General features: G+C 40.8%; 1 protein-coding gene across 2 annotated transcripts; it reads left to right on the top strand.

The window, feature by feature from the left end:
• Nucleotides 1-979: 979 nt before the first annotated feature.
• Nucleotides 980-11,374, top strand: LOC147855185 (O-fucosyltransferase 15-like). Of its 2 annotated transcripts, XM_087330486.1 has the most exons (10): nucleotides 986-1,302; nucleotides 8,395-8,481; nucleotides 8,564-8,651; nucleotides 8,726-8,802; nucleotides 8,920-9,008; nucleotides 9,135-9,255; nucleotides 9,347-9,490; nucleotides 9,903-10,276; nucleotides 10,651-10,891; nucleotides 10,979-11,374. In XM_087330486.1, exons 1-10 carry the CDS (start codon nucleotides 1,021-1,023, stop codon nucleotides 11,321-11,323), a joined length of 1,848 nt encoding a protein of 615 aa, XP_087186612.1. In that variant the 5' UTR covers nucleotides 986-1,020; the 3' UTR covers nucleotides 11,324-11,374. The 2 variants fall into 2 exon arrangements, with proteins under 2 accessions (XP_087186613.1, XP_087186612.1); XM_087330487.1 differs by lacking the exon at nucleotides 9,347-9,490 and having other exon boundaries at nucleotides 980-1,302.
• Nucleotides 11,375-12,088: the final 714 nt, after the last annotated feature.

Below are 12,088 nucleotides of genomic sequence, written 5' to 3'. Positions count from 1 at the left end.
ACAAAGGATAGGAATAACAGACTCCATCCATCCCCACAAGAGTGAAGGGGGAGTTTGTTGGGAATATGTCCCTCCAGTGGGAGGAGCCGACTGATTAGATGAGAGCTGACGGTTGAGGAGTCGACTCAGAGAGAGTTGATCGAGGCCGAAGACACGACCGACTAGTCAAACCGACTCGATAGTCAACGAATGAGTCGGCTGATTAGTAAGACTACTACCACTATTATTGGATAATAACAATGGCCATGATTGTAAATAGCCCATTCTGTGTATTAGTATAAATACACCTAGGGCAAACCAAACATATATAGGTGTGTGTGTGTGAGTGAGCCTCTGTGTGTTGTGTGTGAGAGAAGAGAAAAGAGGGAGAGGGAGCGTGAGTGAGTGAGCGGCGCCATAGTTGTGTTTAGTAACAACATACGCCAAGAGTCCTTCGAGGCTGTTTACACTCTATGTAGAGAGTCTTGTACTGTGATCTTGTTGTTGCATATCCACTGTATAGTGAAGCTCCGTTCTTCGTGGTTTTCACCCGCTTTAGGGTTTCCACGTTAAATCAGTGTACACTGTTTTCTATGCATTAGAGAGTTGTGTATTTCAGCATATTCCTTGTTCTAGTGGATTGACAATTACTTTCTTAACACGTTCATCCATCCATCAGTCCGTGCGTGCGTCCATCAGGCCATCCATCCAATCCACTCATCTTTTCAACCTCTCGTCCATAGGTGTCTTTGAGGGATATAGATCCAATGCAGGCTGAACCGGAGAGATGGCCGGTTCCTTCTTCTTTGTGTTTTCTGGCTTGGCCGGCTTGGAAAAGCCGAACACAGAGAAGCGAAGAAGAGAAGGCGCCAGAAAAGCAGAACCGAACCGGAACCGGTTTTGGTGTTGGCATGCTCTCGGGCGATGAGGAGCTTGGATCTGCAGAGAAGAAGATCGTGCCTCCAAAGAAGTTGATCCCGCCCCTCCCCCCTTCTTCTCTTATCATGCTCTCCTCTTCTCCTTCTGCTTCACTCTGCTCCCATGGCGATCCCCCTGCCTGCTCATGCCTCAAGGAAGCACCCCCAAAACCATGGTCTACTACTATTACCACTGCTGCTATTACAACTATTGCCGCTATTCCAAGCTCCTCTGCTCCTCCGTCGCCCCCGCCCCCGCCGCCGTAGCAGCAGCAACAGCAGTAGCAGGAGCGTTTCTGTTGTCGTCCTTGGCATACCTCTAGTCTTTGGCCTCTTCTTGTTCCTGCATTGGTGTATCTTCCCTCGCTTTCATGAAGCTGGATCTAATTACCATCGAACATCCCAGGTACAAGTCTGTTTTCAACATGTGAAAATTTTTTAAGTTTGGAAGAACTTGATTCTGTGAGGGGACTAATAATTAGAACCTCGAAAAAGACTGGATGAATAGCCCTTTGATGATGCCTGAAGAGTGATGATCTATATCATTGCTGTGGGATGAACAAAAGTCAAATTGTCTTCCTGTGGATGTTTAGACAATACACAGAGAATGAATGATAGGTGTGATTCTGCCATCCACAATGTCAAAACCAAACAAGTACTACATTATTGTATACTTCGCTGTTCGTTTTCTCAGAATCGTATGGGGTAAACTTTAGTGAAATACTCAACCTTGAATCAGGGATCCATGGAAAATATTCTGTGTTATTCTGGCCTTTTGAGTATGGATGTTGAATTAGCACTCTAGTCCTTTCAAAAAATAACCATCTTGGAGGTGCCAATATTTCCAGCTTCTAAATCTCTAGATAGACAATCTTAGATAGCTGTGCCTTGGCACGTATTTGATCCCTCTATTGAGCTTTTACTTAGCAATGTTTGAGATGAACTGACGACTTCTCTACGCTGCATCCTATTGAGACAAATGTATAAGACAAACTAGAGACCATATCTGTGATTATCATTGTTTAGCCAAATTTACTGTTTATTGTTGGATGATGAGAACATGTCGTAGGGAGCTTTTTAGCTATTGCCACAATTTGCAAAAACTGGGAAATTATATCTTAGCTCTATTTTGCACATTTTCCTATACAAAATCAATAAAAATTTGCCAACTCTCTATGAATGTCCAAGCTAACTCACAATTAAAATCTCTTAATCTTGCAGGAAATCATACAGTTCATCAGTAAATAGTGGTAACTTGATCTTTCAGGAATTTTCTTTAAAGAAATAGTACAATACTAGAATCGAACTTCAGTGAACTTTACTTGAAGCTCAAAAATAGACTAATTTATGGATGCCCAAAAGAAAATTTATTTCATATGTTTACAAGGATTGATTGTCCATCCTTCTTGGGAACTTTGCTGATGAAAATGTTACTGTTGGTTTTGTTAAGCTAATGTCATAACATGTGTTTGCCATTTGTCAAAGGAAGTTGAATACAATTTGCAAGATCATTGCAAGCTTTGGGATAATCGAACAATACCGAAAAAATATAGAGTGAGAAAAAATGTTAATTTGGATGCTGTCTAATAGTTGGGTTGCTGTAATAATGGAATCTGTTTCTTGATGGGCTGGTAGGGATATAAAGTTTTGTGCCTGTTATCATGCAATACGCTTTCTTAGAAGGACTACCAAGATTCAATGGGAAGAATGTGAATCAGCCAATAGCAAAATGTTCAATTAAAACCGATGAAGACTGCAGAAGAACCTGATAATAAAGTGAGGATCTCTCCTAAAGTAGTGGTTGTTGATACCTCTAGGTATGTACTACATATATTTAGCAGGAACCTGGCAGCAACAGGGTCTCAAATGCCTGAGAGTTCTTCAAAATATTCATAGAAACTAAAACAATTCAGAAATATTTTGAGCTGAAGAAAAATTCTCCGAATTTCTCTCTTCTCACAAGCAAACCTATAGGGATTGTTAAAACTGGTGGTTATTTCTCTAAACAATTGGAAATACATGATGGTGGTCAGTAGGCCATTGCATATACTTCTTTTCAATTTGTCTATTGAGAAAGAAAGAAAGAAATATCAACCTCTTTTAAGAGGCCAAAATGGCCAATAAGACCAAACGAGATTACATCTTAAAGCATTGTCACGTCTTTGAGAACAAATAACAAAACAAAATAAATGTAACTAAGTAGAAAAACCAAGTAAAAATAAAAGTGACTAAAGAATCCCATTATCGATATATGTAGGATTCTCAAGGCAATTAGATTGTAATTTTTGTATTTGAAAGATCTCTAGCAAGGTTGATCCAGAATGGAGAGATCTTTCAAGCAAGAGGAGCCTTCATTACACATGTCTTATGGCTTGGGGTCAGGAGAATGAGCTGACTAGAGTGCAGAATGTAAGTTTAGTTCAGAGGAGAAGCAACAACATTGTTGTTGCATTGTGTCCAAGGAGCTTAGGTTCTTATTGTTAGGAAAATGTCCCTCCTACGGGAGAAGTCGACAGTCAAAGTCGAGGAAGAAGTTGACAGTCGGATTGACAAGCCGAACATAGGATTGCCGATCGGATCGACCAATGAGTCGACTAGGAGAGTTGACAGTATTAGATGGAGGATCTAAGTCGATCACAAGACCGAATAGTCGGGCCGACTGGATAGCCGACATGGGAGTTGGCTACTCGGGCCGACTGGAAAATCGACATAGGAATCGACTAGTTGGCTGATCAACTAATAATAATAATAATAGTTGCTATATTTGTAAATAGCCCATATTGTGTATAAGTATAAATACACCTAGGGCAAAATGTAACGAAGCGCTTTTGTATTGAGGGTAACAAAGTGAGAGGAAGAGAGACGCGAGAGCGTGAGTGTTGTAATCTGCTCTTCCCTTGTATATCTCTGTTATAGTGATCCTTTGTTGCCCGTGGTTTTCCCTTGTTTTAGGGTTTCCACATAAAATACTGTGTACTCTGTGCTCTGTTATATTTCTGTTTTTTCCGTGTTGTGTAAAGTCTCTGCCTACTGTTTCTCATAGATTTGTGATCTTATCCTTTCAAACTGGTATCAGAGTGACAAGTGCAAAGATGGAAGGAGGTGTGAGTGGTTTTCCAGGAATGATGGTCTTGAACTCACACAACTATGCAGACTGGAAGATCAAGATGGAAGATCTTCTCATAGTCAAAGATCTGTACGAGCCCATTGACAGAGAAGAAATACCCATAGGGGTATTAGAGTCTGAATGGAAACTCCAGAACATGAAGGCGGTGGCCACCATCGAACAATGTGTAGATGTGAGTGTCCTTCAACATGTGGCTAATGACACTAATGCCTACAAGATGTGGCAGAAGTTGTTAGGGCTGTACAAGAGGAAAAATGCTCTCAACAAAACATCTTTGATGAGAAAGATCATGAGATTGAAGTACAAAGATGGAGAAAGCATAGTAGTACACATCAATACATTCATGGGGCTAGTAAATCAACTTGCTGCAGCCAAGTTTCCTCTTGATGATCCTATGCCGGCCCTTCTATTGCTGTGTACCCTGCCAGACAGCTGGGAGAACCTGGTGGTGACTCTCAACACCTTGTTTCAAGAAGAGAACTTGTCTCTACCAGTTGTAAAGACAAGCATCTTGAACGAGGAGACGAGAAGGAAGGACAAGGGGGGCTTGTCCTAGTCAGATGCAAATGTGTTGCAACATTCGGGCAGAGGAAGGAGCAAACAAAGAAGTCTATAAAGAAGGGACAAGTCCCATGCCAGATCCAAGTCCAAGGGTAAGCTTACATGCTTTTCAACCGGAAAATTGGACGATGAAGGCTACAGTGGTAGTTTTTGAAATGGCAAATGGAAGTGCTATGGGGGGAACCTCATAGTGGCCCGAGCACAAAAACAAGGCACATTGTATATGATGCAAGCCAAGCTGTGCAAGGATGAAGCGAATGTGGTTGCCGACTCGAGTGGAGAGATATGGCATAAGAGGCTTGGCCATATGAGCGAAAAGGGTATGCATATCCCAGCCGACCAGAAACTTCTTCCAAAAGTAAAAGGAGTGCACCTAGAGAGATGTGTCGACTGCGTGGTCGGAAAGCAGAACAGAGTAGCATTCCACTCAAGACCACCAAAGAGCAGAGAATGTGCACTGGAACTAGTACACACAGCCGTGTGCTACGTGGATGCTCCATCGCATCGTGGTGGACAATACTTTGTTACATTCATTGACGACTATAGTTGAAAGATGTGGGCTTTTTTTACTAAATCGAAGGATCAAGCACTGTCTGTCGTTCTTCAAGGAGTTCCAGGCCAAAGCCGAAAGAGAGTCAGGTCAGAAATTGAAGGCTATTTGAACCGACAACGGTGGCGAGTACAGAGGACAATTCGAGAATACGGGAAGGCCCAAGGTATTCGAGTTGAATACACAGTACTTAAGAACCCTAAACTGAATGGACTTGCAGAGAGGATGAATTGGACGATAATGGAAAGAGTGAGGAGCATGTTGTCACATGCAAGGTTCCCGAAATCATATTGGGCTAAGGCGATGTACATAGCTATTTATTTGATCAACAAGTCTCCCTCAGTGCCTCTGATAAGAAGGTTGTGAGGAGTCGAAACTTAGCGTTTATGGAAGACAAGACAATTGAAGACTAGAAACAACACTCGGGGTCGTCTTCTCGGCCGACTCCGAACACAGGATTAGCTGACCTGACACAACCAACTGGGAGAATGTAGCTAGTCGGAAGAGCCGAATCCGAGACGGTCGACTCGGCGCAACCGACTAATACATATGAGTCAGAGCCGACAGAGCTACAAGAGTCGGTTGAGGCATATGAGTCAGAGTCAGTTGAACTCCAACAATCAACCGACATGCATGAACCCGCGCTGAATGAAGAGTCGGCAGAGACATCCGAACCTGAGTCGACCATGGCAGACAGGAGATATCCACTCAAAGAAAGGAAAGCACTGATTAGATATGCCAGTCAATATGTCCTTTTGACTGATGAAGGTGAGCCAGAGTGCTATGATGAGGCCATAGATGATGAGCATAAAGAGAAATGGCCGAGTGCAATGCAAGACGAAATGGACTCCTTGCACGAAAATTATACTTATGACTTGGTGGAGCTACCAAAAAGTAAGAGAGTACTTAGAAACCAATGGGTTTACAGGGTGAAGACTGGAGAAGTCGACAACACACCCAGATATAAAGCCCGCATTGTGGTGAAGGGATTTCAACAGAAAAAGGGTATCGACTTTGACGAGATATTCGCACCAGTCGTGAAGATGACATCCATTCGAACCGTTCTGAGCATAGCTGTCAGTATGGATTTAGAGATTGAACAGTTGGATGTAAAGACAACATTCTTGCATGGGGAGCTAGATGAAGAGATCTATATGCAGCAACATGAAGGCCTTGTAGAGAAAGGAAAAGAGAACTTGGTGTGTCGATTGAAGAAAGCTTGTATGGGCTGAAGCAAGCTCCACGCCAATGGTTCAAATCCTTCATGCTGGAACATGGGTTCCATAAAACACAAGCTGATCATTGTGTGTTTGTAAAAAGGTATCATGAAGGCGACTTCTTGATTCTCATGTTATATGTAGATGCCATGTTAATAGTTGGACAGGACACAAAGAGGATTGTGAGCTTGAAGAAAGCATTAGGCAAATCGTTTGCCATGAAAGACCTTGGATTGGCTAAACAAATCTTGGGGATGCACATAGTTCAAGATAAAACTAAGAAGGTGCTATGGCTGTCACAAGAGAAATATGTGACAAAGATCGTAGAAAGATTTAACATGTCAGAGTCAAAGCTAGTCGGTTCTGTGTTGTTGACAAACTGGCAAGCTGAATGCCAAGCAATGCCCCAAAGGGGAGAAGGAAAAGGCCGAGATGAGGAAAGTACCATATGCCTAGCCGTCGACAGTTTAATGTATGCTATGGTCTGTACGAGGCTAGACATAACATTTGTTGTGGGAGTAGTAAGCCGATATATGAGTAATACAAGAAGAGAACATTGGGCAGCAGTGAAATGGATACTCAAGTACTTGAAAGGCACCTTGGGGGTGTGCCTCAGGTATGGTGTCGAAAAACCTATGCTCGAAGGGTTTACCAACTTAGACATGTCAGGGGATGTAGACTGAAGCCGATCCACATCTGGTTATGTGATGATCCGTGGCAGTCAAGACTGTAGAAGTCTGTGGCCTTGTCGACCACAGAGGCAGAGTATATGGCCAGGTAGAGGCCGACAAGGAGCTGATATGGATGAGAAATTTTCTCAGTGAGTTGGTAATGAAGCAAAGAGAATTCTTACTTCCTTGTGATAGTTAGAGTGCTATACGTCTAGCTAAGAATGCTGCTTACCACTCTCGGACCAAACACATACAAAGAAGGTATCACTGGTTGTGAGAGAAAGTGGATGAAGGAGAGTTTACCCTTGTGAAGATCCATACTGATGACAATGGATCCGACATGCTCAGCAAGAACCTACCAATCGACAATCGACAGACAGACTTAGAGTCTGTCGACAGAAGACTAGAATGTCCAACTTTGCCAATGAGAGTGAAGGGGGAGTTGGTTAGGAAAATGTCCCACCAATGGGAGAAGTCAACAGTCGAAGTCGAGGAAGAAGTCAACAGTCGGATTGACAAGCCGAACATAGGATTGTCGATCAGATCGACCAGCGAGTCGATGTGGAGAGTTGATAGTATTGGATAGAGGATCCAAGTCGAAGACAAGACCGAATAGTTGGGCCGATTGGAAAATCGACATAGGAGTCGATTAGTCGGCTGATCAACTAATAATAATAATAATAATCATAGCTGCTATATTTGTAAATAGCCCATACTGTGTACAAGTATAAATACACCGAGGGAAAAATGTGGTATGTGCAGAACATAACGAAGCGCTTCTGTACCGAGAGTAACAGAGTGAGAGGAAGAGAGATGCGAGAGCGTGAGCGATGCCATAGTTGTGATACTAGACGCTAAGAGCCCTGTGTGCCTGATACACTCTGTATCGTGAGTGTTGTAATCTGTTCTTCCCTTGTATATCTCTGTTGCCCGTGGTTTTCCACTGTTTTAGGGTTTCCACGTAAAATACTGTGTACTCTGTGCTCTGTTATATTTCTGTTTTTTCCGCATTGTGCAAAGTCTCTGCCTACTGTTTCTCATAGATCTGTGATCCTATCCTTTCACTTATTGCCTGCTCCACTGACTATTTAAGATATCTGTACACTCCAAGTGTGTATGAAAGAGTAGTTGGGTCTACTTTGTGAAGGTTATTCTTCTCTTGGGAAACAATATACTAACACTCCAAGCTGTTCTACATTGTTGAGAAGCTTGGATGCCCACCATTCATCATTAGCTTTTCTCTAATTTTATTAAGCCTGCTGTCTCCAATGCTTTTAATGTCTTGAGAGTGACATCATGTGACACCTTCATATACATAATGTTTCATGTTTACATGATATATATTTTGTTAAATCTGAAATTTGTTTAATAGGCAATGGAATACAATATGAAAGCTGGTGGTGCTTTTGTTGTTCAGTATGAAAATCTTGTAGGGCTTGCTGCACATGCCCTAGCTGAGGTATATACTGATTAGTACTATCTGATTCTTAACCCTTAGAGTTAAAAACTCATAGCTATATATATACACTCTCATGTTTTAGGGACAAAACAAGGTTGAACCAGATGACCTCTGGAAGGAACCTTCTGCTAATTCTTCCACATGGAAACCTTGTGCAAATAATACAGAATGTAAGTGGAAAACATAAATTTTGTATGACTTGTACTCATAAGGAATATTCAAACCACAGATGCTCTTTGTCCAGTCGCTTTTCAAAGGCCAGTCAGTACAGGATATATCATGGTCAGTGCAAATGGTGGGCTCAACCAACAAAGAATTGCTGTAAGTCTTTGCGTTCACATTTCAAGAAATAGTTAATAATCAGATTCAAACATTTTGAGAAGTTCCTGAAAATATGAAAAGGTAGATAGATGTATAATGCTCTTAATAAATTTCCAGATTTGTAATGCTGTTGCAGTAGCTTATCTCCTGAATGCAACTTTAGTGATTCCAAAATTCCTTTACAGCAATGTTTGGAATGATAACAGGTTAATACAAAATCTTTTCACTTCTTGACTAGTGCATGCAATGTTGACACTTTATGTTTAATATGATAAGGAATGATGGTGCATAGAAATGTATAGGCAATAAGGGACCTTGGTTTGTTCTCCCAGCCAGTTTGAAGATATATATCAACTGGATATTTTTGTGGAGCATCTAAAGGATGACATTACAATTGTGCAGAAGCTCCCAGAGCATTTACAGTCCCTCGATTTGGAAGCTGTTGGAAGCTTAGTAAGTGTGAAATCAACACATATATTTCAACACGTGTATAGTTGTATCAACCTTGTCATTTTTAACTGTCTATGTGCACTCCCTGTTTCAGGTCACTGATATGGATGTTACAAAAGAAGCAAAACCAAGCTTTTATGTGAAACATATTCTACCCATTCTTTTACGTAATCGTATTGTACATTTTTATGGATTTGGGCATAGATTGTCATTTGATCCAGTGCCTTTCCATATACAGGTGTGTACTATGTTTTGCTGATTTATATCTAGATGTAACTCCAGATTCGAATTTTGTATTAGTTACTGCCTAGGGTTTTTACTTGTTGCCACAAGAAAAGTTTTCTTCTCTTTGCCTAAGACGACCAACATGTCTCCATCTGATATCGTGAGATATTAAGTGTATGAGAGCATGTCACCATCTCAAATCTTTAGATACTACGCAAATGCATAGCATGCCAGCCTTCTGAGAAGAGGGTCCTATAAAACTTGATAATCATATTTTTAACGTGCATGAGCGCTCAGTCGCTCTTTTATTATTTTACTTTACTTCATGTGTATTGATCATGAGTGTTTTAGCCACAAGTGGGGATTTGAATATTAGTAGATCCTAATGTGTTTCTGCAATCGTTGTCTGGGTTTACTTCTTGCAGCGGCTTCGGTGCAAATGCAATTTTCATGCATTGAAGTTCTCCCCAAAGATTCAGAGAACTGCAGCGCTTCTGATAATGAGGATGAGAGAACAGAACAAAAGATGGACGCCTGTTGAAAATAAGGCAGAGGTGAAAGGTGTTATTAGTAGCAATTTGGCATCACAGTTAATATACATCGAGAATGCAAAATCTGCCCATACCTTTTCAGAATCAAGTGGAGTTTATAAGTACCTTGGACTCCACTTGAGGTTTGAAATCGATATGGCTGCCTATTCCATGTGTGAATTTGGTGGCGGAGAAAGCGAGAAAATGGAGCTTGAAGCATATAGGGAGATCCATTTTCCAATGCTTACGAAATACAAAAATGGGGGCAAGTAAGGATCTTTGCATATTTGATCGTCAAAGATTGGATACAATCCTCTAATATATGATGCATGATCTCGGTCTTCTTGTTTATTCCTATGCAAAATTAGAACCCTTGAGCTTCAAACCACTCTAATCTAAGATTTAAGAGCATTATAAACGAGAAGTATGTAGTGTTGTTGAATTTGAGATTAATGTTGCTCTTAGAAACCTTACTGGAAATATTTGTTTTAATAATTTTGATAACCTTAGGGAGAACAAACAAGCTAAATTGATTAAAAAAGTTTAACGTGAATCTATTGAATTCTGACAATACAAAATAACTCTTCAATAGACATATAGGATGGGCTTATATATCTTAATTTTAATGCACCTTTCATTGCAGAATTCTTTCAGCCACAGCATTAAGGGAGGATGGGAAGTGTCCAATGACACCTGAAGAGGCTGCATTGATGCTTGCCGCCCTTGGGTTTAAGAGAGAGACTAGAATATACCTTGCCGGGGCCCAATTTTTTGGTGGCCAATCTCGAACCGCTACTCTTCTCTCACTTTACCCAAATTTAGTAACTAAAGAAGACCTTTTATCCCCAAAAGAAATAGAACCTTTTATCAAAAGTTCCTCCCAGGTATTAAAATTTGTCCGTTTTTTTGTGTTCCGTTTACAAATAAATTTAGAAAATGCCTGAAATACACAAGCTTCTTCATTCTCATAGCTAGCAGCTCTAGACTTCATTGTCTCAGCCACTGCGGATGCATTTGCAATGACAGACCCTGGTAGTCAATTTTCAGCTCTTGTATCAGGCTATCGAATGTACTATGGTGAAGGGAATCATCCAACTATTCGTCCCAATAAGCGCCGTCTGGCAAGCATTTTGTTGAGAAGCAAGAGCATGGACTGGGATGAATTTCAGACGAGAATACGAAAATCTATAAAAGAGACCAAACGAGTCGACGTACGTCCTGTAGCTAGAAGTGTGTATAGGCATCCAAGGTGCCATGAATGTATGTGTCAACAACCCGCAGTTTCCACTAATGTTAAACGAAGTAGAACTGCCTAATTTCATTTGTAGGTGTATTAATTCAAAAAGTGTAAGCTGATTTTTTATGCAGAGATCTGTACATAAACACGTGGAAACAAAATTATGTGCATTTGCACATGCAGTTGCATTGATCTAACAAAGCAGTACATGTTTCGAATACGTGAACTTTCTCATCTAAAGATATGCAAACTTATATATGTCTTCTTCAATAAAAAGAACTAAAATAATGGAAATGCTTGGAATTGGAAAAGAATCATTTCAATGATAGCATTGTCCATTAGAGGAACCCAAAATGTTTGTTAATATTATTACCTTCTTTATGTCGAAACAAGTATAAAAGTAATTGTGGCAATCTTGAATAAGAAGACAAATTATTTCTGGCAAGAGTTAAAACAATATTGGGTAGAGGGATATGTTAGTAGCAAATTACACCCTCAAGAGAAAAGACTTGGGTGACACTCTACTCCATGAATGTTGAAGTCAACAACAAGATGGTACATATTTGCCTCGATGGCGTTGGACATAAGTATGGCATATTTTGGACTGCCATAATGAGTGAGAACCCCTCGAGCTTTTTCAACTTGCAATACATGTTGATGGTCAAGGAGACCCCATGTGGTCAAAAAGTGCAACATTTGATGGGTAGATGCCATATACACAACAATACCTTAGTTGAGGTCATGGTCGTGGAAATTAGGGAAGGAATGGCCGAGGAAGACGTGGATGAGGTCCACAACAATGTTATTCCCGATAGCAAGAAGATGGAATCAATTGAGGGAATTC

Source organism: Azolla caroliniana, unplaced genomic scaffold, assembly GCF_043228905.1.
Source record: "Azolla caroliniana isolate FFs.n. ecotype wild unplaced genomic scaffold, voAzoCaro1.0.p SCAF_14, whole genome shotgun sequence".
Taxonomy (NCBI): domain Eukaryota; kingdom Viridiplantae; phylum Streptophyta; class Polypodiopsida; order Salviniales; family Salviniaceae; genus Azolla; species Azolla caroliniana.
Note: the sequence above shows the minus strand (reverse complement) of the source record. Positions and strands in the feature narration are given on the sequence as shown.

Bases quoted from the DNA above. Each gene is read 5' to 3' on its own strand.
- LOC147855185 (XM_087330486.1), top strand. From the start codon at position 1,021: ATGGCGATCCCCCTGCCTGCTCATGCCTCAAGGAAGCACCCCCAAAAC. The intron at 8,652-8,725 runs GTAAGTGGAAAA...CTCTTTGTCCAG, and splicing joins TTGTGCAAATAATACAGAAT to TCGCTTTTCAAAGGCCAGTC. The intron at 9,009-9,134 runs GTTAATACAAAA...TTGTTCTCCCAG, and splicing joins AATGTTTGGAATGATAACAG to CCAGTTTGAAGATATATATC.